Consider the following 14,168-nt stretch of genomic DNA (forward strand, 5'->3'; position numbering starts at 1 on the left):
TGGCGTGCTGTGATTCATGGGGTTGCGGAGAGTCGGACACAACTGAGCGACTGAACTGAACTGTTATATAAAATATATAATAAAAATTAATAATTCTAGCTGTCAATCCCTTTATTCCTTCTGGTTGAAAGTACTTATAACTTTACATATAGAAAATATAAATGATATAGAAACAGAAAAATCTAAATTAACTAGTAAAGATACAGGCATTAAAAAGCATTGACCAGAAATTTTTATGGTAAGTACTACCTTTATTTTAAAAAGTTATACATGCTAGAAAAAAGCATAAATGATACATGTAAACAATTATTTACCAAATACTTATATTTTTCCTTGTAAAGGTGCAAATGATCTTTAAATGTAAACACAAATGTTGCCAAACATTTCTGTAGTGAAGGGAGGGAGAAAAAGATTATTCCTTTTGGTTGTGGTTAAAGTCTTATTCAAAGATTTTCCTGCAAAATACATTGAAAAAAACTGATCTATGAACACAATAACAAAAAAACTTAAAACCACTGTAATATGTATCTTTTTTTCCTTAAAAATGTTAGCTTTTTACCAGAAAGTGCAATTTGAGAGTAGTAGTAACAGTGGCTTTATAGTATGAGGATAATGATATAGTTTTTATAAAAGAACGAAGATTTTGTTAATAAAATGCCTCAAGTGACTTTACACTCGTTAGCGTACTATTAGACGAACTGAAGAATTCATCCCCTTGAAGGCTATGATTACAGGTAAGCCTCAGCTTCAGCAGGCCTGAGCATCAAGTGTAAATTGCATAACAGTATTCACTGCTGGGGAGAGGACATTTCTCCCTGCTGGTCCTTAGTAGCAATAAGAAATAGAAAGGAAAGTTGCTTCAGTTAGTAATGTTTTTGAGCAAAAACTCTTGGAGAGTTGCACATGATTCTACCGGGGGATTCTCAAGACAGTATAAGAGAATCGTACACTGTTTTGTAGACGCACTGAGCAGAGCTTTAGATCTAGCAGAAACTCAATGAAACTATTTGAAAAAAAGACTTTAAATATAGCGGCAAACAAGTTTTATATGAAAGGAAACAAGATGTAAGCTTCCACTGATGAAAACTTTGGTATCTGAATCCTGGTTTTATCGATTTAATATTCCTTTTGAATTATTCTAGTTAAATGAGATGTTTCTTTTGTTTTTTAGATTTTTTCAAGTCTTCTGGTGCTTAGTGCAAGAATGATGGCTAACTAGTACATTTTGTATTCCTATCTTTGTCACTGGTAAGTCTCTGTAAGTAGTGGAGTCTTGTGGATGGAGTGCTTAGAACTGACAACTAGATCACATATAGCCCTCTTCCCTTATTGGTGGTTTCAAACTTAGGATCTTAAAAATAAGGTTTTACTGCTTGAAAAATTTTTTTCTGTCTTTTTTTTCTTTTGATGGGAGGAAGGCTAAATCCAAAAACAGAAACAAAAAACCACCCCCCAACAATAAAAATCCCATGATAAATTAAAACCGAAAATAAATATTTTTTCTGCACAGAACCGAAAATTATTGTGCAAAGGTGGCATCTTGCAGGTTAAGTACTTTCACTGTATTTGTATTTCCACATGTTGAGGCACCGGCAAAGAATAAGATTTGTTTAGTGTTTTCTAGAGCTGTACAAAGCTCCAAAGTCAAAGCGCTCCAGAATACAGAGGAAGATATACATGACCGTCTTCTATGTGTTCACCATATATGGGATTCACAATGTGTCATTTTTATAACTCCTACGCCACCCCCAAGCCGACGGTAATTCATCCCACCGTACAACCTGCAAAGAAAGAAACAGAGATTTCCAATTGAAAAAAGCATTGTTTCTTCCATAACATAAATGTTAGTAAAACACATTTCTTTGTCTATCACAACTAATATTTTTAGCTTTGTACATCTCTTCCAAAGATTAGGACTGGAACTGAGCACTGGAAAGTAGCAGAATTATTTCAGACACTGACTAAATTCTCTGGCTTACAGAATACTATTTTAAGAGAAGTGCCATATACACTTTTTGCCTTATAACTTTATAACTTTACATCTAGACTGACTTAATAACAATTATGCAGAATCACATATTCTATATTTTTGTGGCTAATTTTGACCCTGGCTATAATATTTCCCCCCCTACATTTTCCTTTTGCCTAAGCTTCAGTTAAGTTATTTTTATCCTTTTGTTCTGTATGGACTCTTAGAAGTCTTCTCAAAGCTTTAAGAAACAAAACTGGATATGATTAATAGAAAACTTGATAATCCCTCAACAGTTGGTCCTTAAGAATTTCATGACTATTACTTGGTCAAATACTACAAACATATATTAGTAAAAGTTGCTGAGAAACAAGTCCTTACATAGGATCATGGTCAGAAAATGACAAATAAATTTGGCTGTCTTCCCAAATTATGCTTACTGTTTTGTTTACTTTTGTATCCCTAAGGTCTAGAACACTCAGTAAACCTTTACTTCATGAAGGAGGTTGTGAAAATGGGAGGTAGAAGCAAAGCGTGCTACAATGTTATAAGTCTGACTTTAGTATTGTGACCACTGAGCCCTGCAGAGCATAAGAGAGATGCATAATCCAAAGAATATCATTCAGGTATCTGTCAAAGTGGTTTTCCCAGGGATGAAAGAACCCAGCAAACTTATGAGTTGACTCTTATAAACTAATGAAAAAAATATGGGTGGGTAGTTACAAGTTCACAATTAGAAATACTTAGAATGCAGCAGGAATGGACTTCCAATATTGTCCCTTCTGGAATAGTGAAGACATCAGCTTATCTTGCATGGTCATGAGAAAAGTCTTTCAGAACCTCTGCTGCCTCAGATCTCAAGTCCAGACTGTTATCTGTGGTTAATGTACAACCTCAACTGCTGAGATGGTTATACAGACTTGTTTAGGCAAGTAAGTCCAACTTACTGAGAAAGAAACCTACAAATGCTTGGAAGGTAAAACTATTTTCTTAGAAAAGCTTGTATGTAGAACAGATATTAGTATAAAGTACCTCAAACCCATACTCCTAATGTTTTATATTAAATTTGAGAATTAATTATATATTAGACCTTTTAAGTTCTTGTAGTGTTTTAAGAGACTTTGGAATATTAGAGCATCTATCAGATTAGCTTTGTGAATGAAGAAAAACTGCATGACTGAGCAAAGATTTAGACTTCAGATTTTAAGTTGAAAGGTTTAAGAGAATTTTGCTAAATTTGTAAACATTTTTGAATATTTAAAATAAATTCAAGAGTCACCCGATGATGTGAATTTGTAAGAACTACTTAAGTAGTTGGGAAGGATTTGTTAAGACAACTGACGATTTAAAAGCAAAGTAAAGTTGCTGCTACTAAGTCAACTTCATTCGTGTCCGACTCTGTGTGACCCCATAGACGGAAGCCCACCAGGCTCCCCCGTCCCTGGGATTCTCCAGGCAAGAACACTGGAGTGGGTTGCCATTTCCTTCTCCAACATGTGAAAGTGAAGTCGCTCAGTCGTGTCCGACCCTTAGCGACCCCACGGACTGCAGCCTACCAGGCTCCTCCATCCATGGGATTTTCTAGGCAAGAGTACTGGAGTGCCTTGCCATTGCCTTCTCCGAAAGTAAAGTTAGACCTATAAATATAGTTTAGCTTAGTTAAACTCTCCTAAGATGTAGCCTCTTTAAAAGTGACTGTTAATATTTGCCAGACTTTAAAACAGAATAATAACATATTTAAGTATATTTAAAACTCAAGGAAAAATATCAGTTTTAAAATAAAATATTTTTTAAGAGTAACTGCAATTTGTTTTCCCTGGGCATAAAAACTGCAATGACAGATTGGGAGACAAAGGTCCAGGTTCTAATTCTAATGATCACTAACTTGCTTAGGCAGGTCATTTTATTTCTCAGTGCCTTAGTTTCCTGAGCTGAACAGGGTGTGGCTAGCAGGGCGATTGTTTTTTTTCTGTCTTTGCTATCTCTAATTTAAAAACTGGACAGTTACCAAAGAGAGGGATTTTATATGATATCAGCCCCTTTAGAGCAATGAGGTCAAAATAAGCCATCGAATATGGGTAACTTTGAGTCCTTTTTAACATACTGCCAGAGGTAATTCAATGTACTGACCATCCTGATTTTGATGGTCATAGACTATTATCTCAAGCCCATGATTTTCAGGTCAGCAGTGAGGTGATTTGCAACATAGCTTAAAAGTTACCTCCATGTATTGGCATCAGGATCAAAAACTTCAATGGTCTTCAAGTATGTTGTGCCATCAAAACCTCCTACAGCCATAAGCTGTCCATTCACTACTGCCAGGCCAACCTACGGGACCAAAATACAGTGGCTGCTGAAGAAACTAGAGAATCACTATGAAATTTAGACTGGTTTCTAGATAAATCTCTTTAATAAAAGATAAGTCTTTATGGCCTTACATTCTAGTTTACTTGAACACAGAAGGAAAAAAGTGATCACAAAAGTTATTTATGAGAACTATAAAATTATATACCCAACTAGAATATTTACACAGAGTTGAAAATATTTATTTCTTGAATGTTAGGTAAAACATTCACTGGGAGTGAGCAAGAACCTCCAAACTGCTCTTCAGTTCTTTTAGTATTTGCCTGTTCTGATCCACTACCTAAATTGTCAATAAAATTCTCTTTTAAAAGATAAGTTTAAAGTCCTTATTATGTCAGGACCTTCAGAAATCCATACTTGCCTTCCTTTAAACCTCACTTTCTAATGTAATCTATGTTGCATTAATATCAGGTTAGTTGCTAGTCCCAGAAAATAATACTTTTTAAATGCCTCCATACTTTTGCATGTGTTGTCCCCTGATATTTTCTTTCCTTCATCTAGAAAATCTTACTCTTCTTTCATGGTACTTTACATGTAACTTACTCTGGTAAGTCTCTTCACTGTTCCAAAAGTGTTAAGCATACTCTCCCATGTTCTCCTATAACGCACATTCCGCTGTTAGAGGATTTGTCTTCTATGTTGTTTAGTCGGTAAGTTGTGCCTGACTCTTTTGTGACCTTATGGACTGTGGTCCTCCAGGCTCCTCTCCCCTTGGGATTTCCCAGCCAAGAATACCGGAGTGGGTTGCCATTTCCTTACCCAGGGAATCTTCCCAACCCAGGGATCAAACGTATGTCTCCTGCATTGCAGACAGATTGTTTACTGCTGAGCCACCAGGGAAACCCTAGTTAGCTGTAAACACTTCAATTTCCTTTACTAAATTGGGAACCCTTTGAGGACAGGAATCAAGTCATACTCATTTTTGCTTTCCCAGAACATCAGTTCAGTCACTGAATTATGTCAGGCTCTTTATCACCCCATGGACTGCAGTATGCCAGGCTTCCCTGTCCATCACCAACTCCTACAGCTTGCTCAAACTCATGTCCATCGAGTCAGTGATGCCATCCAACCATCTCATCCTCTGTCATCCCCTTCTCCTCCAGCCTTCAATCTTTTCCAGCATCAGGGTCAGCTTTTACATCAGGTAGCCAAAGTACTGCAGCTTCAGTTTCAGCATCCGTCCTTCCAATGAATATTCAGATTGATCTCCTCTAAGATGGACTGGTTGGATCTCCTTGCAGTCCAAGGGACTCTCAAGAGTCTTCTCCAACACCACAGTTCAAAAGCATCAATTCTTCAGTGCTCAGCTTTCTTCACAGTCCAACTCTCACATCCATACATGACCACTGGAAAAACCACAGCCTTGACTAGATGGACCTTTGTTGGCAAAGTAATGTCTCTGCTTTTTAATATGCTGTCTAGGTTGGTCATAGCTTTTTTTCCAAGGAGCAAGCAACTTTTACTTTCATGGCTGCAGTCACCATCTGCAGTGATTTTGGAGCCCAAGAAAATAAAGTCTGTCACTGTTTCCATTGTTTCCCCATCTATCTGCCATGAAGTGATGAGACCAGATGCCATGATCATTGTTTTTTGAATGTTGAGTTTTAAGCCAGCTTTTTCACTCTCCTCTTTCACCTTCTTCAAGAAGCTCCTAAGTTCCTCTTTGCTTTCTGCCATAAGAGTGATGTCATCTGCATAATTCAGGTTATTGATATTTCTCCTCGAAATCTTGATTCCAGCTTGTACATCATCCAGCCCAGCATTTCGCATGATATACTCTGCATATAAGTTAAATAAGCAGGGTGACAATATACAAACTTGATGTACTCCTTTCCCAAGTTTGAACTAGTCTGTTGTTCCATGTCCGGTTCTACCTATTGCTTCTTGACCTGCATACAGGTTTCACAGGAGGCAGATAAGGTGGTCTGGTACTCCCATCTCTTGAAGAATTTTCCACAGTTTGTTGTGATCCACACGGTCAATGAAGCAGAAGTAGATTTTTTTCTGGAATTCTCTTGCTTTTTCTATGATCCAACAGATCCTGGCAATTTGATCTCTCTGGTTCCTCTGCCTTTTCTAAATCCAGCTTGAACATCTGGAAGTTCACGGTTCACGTACTATTGAAACCTAGCTTGGAGAATTCTGAGCATTACTTTACTAGTGTGTGAGATGAGTGCAATTAATTGTGCAGTAGTCTGAACATTCTTTGGCACTGCCTTTCTTTGGGATGGAATGAAAATTGACCTTTTCCAACATATAGTAAACACCTGATAAAGAAACGTGAAGTCGCTCAGTTGTGTCCAACTCTTTGCGACCCCATGGGCTGTACTCTACCAGGCTCCTCTGTCCTGGTATTTTCCAGGCAAGAATACTGGAGTGGGTTGCCATTTCCTTCTCCAGGAGATCTTCCTGACCCAGGGATTAGAACCTGGGCCTCCCGCACTGTAGGCAGACTCTTTACCGTCTGAGCCACCAGGGAAACACTTGATAAATATTGGCTAAATGAGTGGATATATAATCAACACAATGTAGTAGTGAAAACAATAGGAACATGACAAAGAAGCTGCTGTTGACACTAATAAAGAGCCACAGGCATGTGAATGCTTTGACTAGCTGATGCCCACTGGTGGTGTTCTCAGATCTCTGCAAACCAGAATTCACTCCCTTTTATCAGATTATGAAATTGTTAGCTAAAGCTGGGTTATCCCACTTGTTATCCTACATTCATGGGCTCCTGATGGGATCAATGGTTTATTGGTTAAATTTCACCCTGAGTCAAATCTCCTAGGATGGATAACTTCTACACTCCAACCTGCAAGTTTCTTGTAGTCACAGGTCATTGTTCGTGGTCTAGGCCACGACACAGGTCGTCTGCACTATAGATGGGATGGACTCAAACCAGTCAGTCTGTGTAGACTGGTGGTGGGGCCAGATGTGTTTCTGCCTAAACATTTAGCTGGTATGTCAACTACTTAGAATAACACCTAGAAACACTAGGTAGGAATATTTAGCTTCATTAGGTATAGATGAACCCATATATCTGATAGATGTCATTGAACTGAGTAAAATTAGGTAACGCAATAGATAAGACAAGGAGATGCCTTTCAAAGAAGCAACTGATTATAAGATAAAACATAAGATGCAAATTATTACATATAGAATGGATAAATCACGAGGTCCTACTGTATAGCACAGGGAACTATATTCAGTAGTCTGGGATAAACCATAATGGAAAAGAGTATTAAGAATATAACTAATATACTTTGCTATACAGCAGAAATAAACAATGTAAATCAACTATACTTCAATAAAAATAAATCATAAAAAGGAATTCTCTAAGTAAAGATATGATTGGATATAAGTTATGTATCTTCTTGGGATAACAGTAATCAAAAGAAATTAACATTTTTTTTCCAGTACAAAAGTAATAGGGGTTGTTCTGCATACAGAGTGCATCCCCTCTGTGTCCCATTGTATTATATTTTAATACAATATTTTATACAATTTTAATACAAGATCAGACTTCTTCTGCACAGCCCTCCCTCTTTTGGTGCTTGCTTTTCAGTTTCAAGTAGCCAGGCACTTACTCCACTACGGCGGGATGTCATAGCCACCACCGGAGACCACTGGTTAGTTCTGGGGTTGTATCTCTCAGCACTGCTAAGCTCTGTAGTGTCATCTCTGCCTCCTACGGCATAGATCATATCCTGATACACTGCACAGCCTAGGTGTTTCCTTCGGGTCCCCATAGGGGCTATGGTGTGCCATCTGTTTTCCTGAGGATTATAACGCTCCACTGCAGGGAAAAGAAAAACCAGTAAGTGACTCTTTAATCATTTCCTCCCATCTCTAGTTTTCTTCATAGCTACTCCGCTTTTTGATAACATGTTGTTTTTCAATAAGGAGTCTGATTTTTGCTTTTGAGAAAGACTCATCTACCTTTGGACAATACCACTATAGTCTCACCAGGGACTGATTTCTTTTAGGTATGGCTGGTGGAATGGACATTGGAGTCAAAGTACCTAGTTCTAAGCTAGGTGACTTGCGGCGTCTCTTTCTATGTTTAAATGAGAGGATAGCTATAAAATGGTTTATAGTAATAAGTTTCTCTCTCTAGCATTTATATAATGTTAATTCATATAGCATTATATAAATGCTATAAATTCCCAGTAACTTGTGAAATGAAGGGAGAAAGAAATACTTTGGAAATATTCCAGTAGACTATGGCCACAGAAGACCTGATGAAGAGCTATAAGTTGTACCCTCCTAGTGGAAAAATAATTTTCTTAATAAATTATAGGATAACATGGACTTCTTATACTTTTTGTGAGGGGACTCTCCTAAGAAAAATGTGTTGATTTGGGGGAACCAGACTGACTTTGGAAGGGACTAACCTGTGTTGAGTGGAGATGTCCCATCAGAGCCACCTACAGCATACAAGAACCCTCCTAACACAGCCACAGCTACGCCTAGTCTTCTGGTACTCATAGAAGCCACCCGAGTCCACTTGTTCTCCTTTGGATCATACCTGCAATAAGAGAAACCAGAGACTGCATGCACATTTTTGTTAAGTGAAGCTGTTTCCATAAGGTATGAAATCATACTAAAGATATGTTAGTAGATTTGCTATGGTCCAGTGTACAGTGATTATCTAACATTTTCCATTGTTATTAGTATTCTGACTTATGATGCTGTAGCTAGAAATCCGAAAACTATATTTCTCCTTTGCTAAGGTGGCTCTCTACTAGATTTTGCCAAAAGGAAACACTAGACACTTTCTGTTTGTTTGCCAACCCTGTCAATATTGTCTTAGCAATGGCCCTTCATTCTGGCTGTCAGTTAATTTCAGTTTCTAGACTTTTTCTGGCACTTCCAAAGCTAAGCCTTGTTGGAAGTTTTAGTCACAGCTCTGAGAAGCAGCTCCTGAGTTCCTGAGGTAATAGTACCAGTGCTCCAGTTAACTACCACTGTGTAACAAACCGCCCCAAACTCAGTGACTTTACACACTAACCATATGTTTCCATGAATCAGGAATTTAGGAAGGGCCTCACAAGGAAGTCTCTTCAATAAGTGGTACTGAGAAAACTTGAACAACTACATGTAAAAGAAGGAAATTCGAACACAACCTAACACCATACCCCAAAATAAAATGGATGAAAGACCTAAATGTAAAACCAGATACTATAAAACTCTTACAGGAAAACATAGGCAGAACACTCTCTGATATAAATTGCAGCAAGATCTTTTTATGATCCACCTCCTAGAGTAATGAAAATAAAAACAAAAATCAACAAATGAGACCTAAACTTAAAACTCAAAAGCTTTTGTACAGCAAAGGAAACCATAAACAAAATGGAAAGACAACCCTCAGAATGGGGGAAAATATTTGAAAATGAAGCAACTGACAAGGGATTAATCTCCAAAATATACAAACAGCTCCCTGCAGCTCAGTTAAAAAAGAAAGAAAACCAATCAAAAAATGGGCAGAAGATCTAAACAGACATTTCTCCAAAGAAGACATACAGATGGGTTAAAAAGCACATGATAATATCTGTAATTATTAAAGAAGTGCAAATCAAAAGTACAATGAAGTACCACCTCACACCAGTCATAATGGACATGATCAAAAAATCTACAAACAATAAATGCTGGAGAGGATGTGGAGGAAAGGGAACCCTCCAACACTGTTGGTTGGAATATAAACTGGTATGGCCACTATGGAGAATAACATGGGAGTTCCTCAGAAAACTAAAAATAGAGCTACCTTATGATCCAGCAATCCCCCTCCTGAGAATATATCCAGAGAAAATCATAATTCAAAAACTCACATGCACCCTAGTGTTCATTGCAGTACTACTTTACAATAGCCAGGGCATGGAAGCAACCTAAATGTCCATCAACAGGAATGGATAAAGAAGATGTGGTACATATATACAAAGGAATATTACTCAGACATAAAAAAGAATGAATAATGCCATTTGCAGCAACATGGATGGACCTAGAGATTGTCATACTGAGAGAAGTCAGAAACAGACAAACTTCATATGATATCGTCTATATGTGGAATCTAAAAAAGGGGCTACAAATGAACTTATCTACAAAACATAAACAGAGTTACAGATATAGAAAATGAACTTATGATAACCAGGGGGTAAGAGCAGGGGAGGGATAAACTGGAAGACTGGATTGACATATACAGACTATTATATATAAAATAGATAATTAATAAGGACCTACTGTATAGCACAGGGAACTCTACTCAATACTCTGTAATGCCCTAGATGGGAAAAGAATCTAAAAAAGAGTGGATATATGTATATGTATAACAGATTCACTTTGCTGTACACTTGAACCTAACACAACATTATAAATCAACTATCTTCCCAGAATCCCCTTGCATAGAGTTTTGAAAGTGGAGAAATAAGTGTCCTGACGGACATAAAAGGGAACTGGCATTGCTTTCAAGAGTTACCTGTAACTTTATCTCTAAGACAGAGTTAAACTCATCTACTTAATTATGATAACACTATTAGTAGATGCTATTTCAAAACTTTTTAAGAAGAGAGGATGAAGTCTCACGCTGGTCAGAATGGCTGCTATCCAAAAATCTACAAACAATAAATGCTGGAGATGGTGTGGAGAAAAGGGAACCCTCTTACACTGTTGGTGGGAATGCAAACTAGTACAGCCACTATGGAGAACAGTGTGGAGATTCCTTAAAAAACTGGAAATAGATCCCATTGCTGGGCATACACACCAAGGAAACCAGAATTGAAAGAGACACGTGTACCCCAATGTTCATCGCAGCACTGTTATAATAACCAGGACAAGCAAGCAACCTAGATGTCCATCAGCAGACGAATGGATAAGAAAGCTGTGGTACATATACACAATGGAATATTACTCAGCCATTAAAAAGAATACATTTGAATCAGTTCTAGTGAGGTGGAAGAAACTGGAGCCTATTATAGAGAGTGAAGTAAGGCAGAAAGAAAAACACCAATACAGTATACTAACACAAATATATGGAATTTAGAAAGGTGGTAACAATGACCCTATATGCGAGACAGCAAAAGAGACACAGATGTAAATAATAGACTTTTGGACTCTGTGGGAGAAAGTGAGGGTGGGATGATTTGAGAGAATAGCATTGAAACATATATATTACCATATGTGAAATAGATCGGCAGTCCAGGTTCGATGCATGAGGCAGGGTGCTCAGGGCCACAGCACTGGGATGACCCTGACGGATGGGATGGGGAGGGAGGTGGGAGGGAGGTTCAGGATGGGGAACACATGTACACCCATGTCTGATTCATGTCAATGGATGGCAAAAACCAGTACAATATTGTAAAGTAATTAGCCTCCAACTAAAATAAATAAATTAAAAAAAAAAAAGAGGGGATGAAGTATAGTATGCTCTTGCCAGTAATTAAATGCATGAGATTCCAAGACCTAATCTCTAAGACAGAATGACAAATAAATGATGGAGCAAGAAATTAAGAATAGAATCTATTTCACCAAAATTCACTGATCTGTAAAAGTATAAAGTAAATCAAGGCAGCCCACCAATATTTCCCTAAGTATACTTCAAGAATTAATGAGAATCTATATACAACATACTTTACAGTCCTTATAAGATATATGCTGCACCAAGAATTAATCATTTTTCTGAAGGAACTCTGAGGAAAGTCATTCTAAATACTGGGGGGAAAAATCAGAACAGATTTCAAAAGTGGTATGCTTGATATCATACATAAAATGTAATTTAAAATATGAGTCCAACATTTCAATTTAGGCTCAGCCAGTATAACATATAAATTTAAAAACTGGGTTATATCTTCCTAGACTATAAGGTTAACTGAAAACCTTTTCCTTACATCTCATGGGAAATCTACTGGATAGTGAATTTCTAGTGTTCTAAATTATTCCTTTTAAAAAGCCCTCTATATTCTTTTTTAACAAAACTTAAAATGAGTTAAAAAAAATCACCTTTCAACAATGTTGAGGCAAGACACGCCATCCTGGCCACCCACAGCATAGAGAAAGCCTCCAAGCACAGCCACACCAACACTTGTCCTGCAGGTGCTTGTAGGAGCCACATCACTGCTCCATTGGTTTGTTTTGGGGTCGTACCTGCAGAGAACACATCAAGACAGGGTCTGTATTACACAAAGAAAATTTGGCTAAGCTTATAAATGCAGTGACATATGATATAGTTAATATTTAATCATTTCCACCCTATTTAATTCAATTTGTTTTTAAGTGTGTGTTTTTTTAAACTTCTATGGCACTGATTCTTCTGACGTTCACATTATTTTTCTTTTCAACTACAGAATCTGTATCTCTAGATCTTGATACACTGAAAGGTTTCATGTATGTATTTCATAAGTGTCAAGAACACGGCTGAATGAAAAAGGGTACGTGACAAGAAGCTAGAAGTTATTAAAAAATCAATTACTGTATGTTTCCAGTGTGCCAGGCATTGTGATAGATATGGGAGAAGATATTTTAACAATTATAGCCAATGTGACACGTACAAGTATATTCAAAATACTTGTGAAAGATCAGAGGACTGAGTAATTAACTAGTCTGCATGGTGCCGGAGAAGGCTTTATATAATAAGTAACCTTTGAATCTTTAAGAGATATTCCAGGGAAGAAAGAACGGCATGCAAACATACAGGCAAAAAGGAAAAAAGGGGACAGCATGTCCAGGAACTGCAAGCAATTTGGTGAGTCTGCACTAGAGTGTTTAAGAAATAGTGGTGTGCTGAGGAAGACACTGGAAAAATAGGTGGCGGTCAGATCATAAAGGACTTCTAAGATGTCATAGTAAGTGGTCTAGGCTGCCAACTAGTGCCACAGACACAAAACTAAAGCAACAAGTTACATCAGTTTCTAATTAGTATCTCAAACAAAACAATATGGATAGTAGAGAAAAAAAATCAAATTTACCTTACCTTTCAACACTATTGAGATAAGAGGATCCATCATGGCCTCCTACTGCATATAACAAGTCATCAAGAACACTGACTCCAACTCCACATCGCCTTTTGCTCATTGAAGCTACCATTCGCCATTCATTAGTCTGTGGATCATATCGTTCAACACTAGAAATGGCATCTCCACTGCACCAACCACCAACTGGGGAAGTAACAGAAATGGTCAGGAGAATATCTGTCCTAAAGCATATCACTCACTGCTAACCATTAAATAGCCCTAATGCTTGGACTTGCCAGATGCCTTTAGAAGCAAGTTAAAACATAAATTATGATTTCTGCTTATTCCACTGGGATTACCATAATCTTATTCTTTTTGGGGAGGGATCTTCGGCTTATCTACTCATGACCTCTTTATAGACTGTCTTGTTACTAAAAATAATACAGAAATTCTTATGACATATTTCAAAATGTTTTGCTTTCTGTTTATCTGGTATGTATTGAATTCTACAATATCCAACATGACATTTAAGATCAGAAAACATTTTCAATAAATTACATTTTTCATAAGTAATACTCAGAATAAAAGTTCAAACTGAGTTCAGTAAATCTCTGAGTGCTCCCTCAAAAAAACCCAAAACTAATTATAGCAGAAAATTTTAATTTGTTATTCTTTAAAATCATCTCTATTTCAATCTAAGATAAGAGCTAGATTCTGGAGCATAGAGGGTGAGGTCTAAAGATAACTTAACCTCAAAAACATTTGAAAACTAATGGTGGAGGTCTCAATAACTTCCTGAGCCAGAATAAAATGAGAATGTCTCTAACCATCTTCTGCTGGATTTGAAAACTCACTTCCTTATTTAAAATCTCAGTATGCTGTATACATTTTAT

General features: G+C 37.2%; 1 protein-coding gene across 2 annotated transcripts in view; it reads right to left on the minus strand.

The window, feature by feature from the left end:
- Positions 1 to 212: 212 nt before the first annotated feature.
- Positions 213 to 14,168, minus strand: part of KLHL20 (kelch like family member 20) — a 55,761-nt gene continuing 41,805 nt past the window's right edge. Inside the window, exons 7-12 of one of the 2 annotated variants that reach the window (XM_055419223.2) lie at positions 13,296 to 13,479; positions 12,326 to 12,469; positions 8,728 to 8,861; positions 7,921 to 8,129; positions 4,191 to 4,297; positions 213 to 1,781 (exon numbers count right to left, since the gene is read on the minus strand). In XM_055419223.2, the coding sequence (XP_055275198.1) occupies positions 1,697 to 1,781; positions 4,191 to 4,297; positions 7,921 to 8,129; positions 8,728 to 8,861; positions 12,326 to 12,469; positions 13,296 to 13,479 (863 nt within the window). In that variant the 3' untranslated portion in view covers positions 213 to 1,696. The remainder of the gene's footprint in view (positions 1,782 to 4,190; positions 4,298 to 7,920; positions 8,130 to 8,727; positions 8,862 to 12,325; positions 12,470 to 13,295; positions 13,480 to 14,168) is intronic. The other variant, XM_055419222.2, reaches the window with a different exon arrangement.

Source organism: Moschus berezovskii, chromosome 17, assembly GCF_049115385.1.
Source record: "Moschus berezovskii isolate FMDL1 chromosome 17, NW_MosBer_1.0, whole genome shotgun sequence".
Lineage (NCBI taxonomy): Eukaryota > Metazoa > Chordata > Mammalia > Artiodactyla > Moschidae > Moschus > Moschus berezovskii.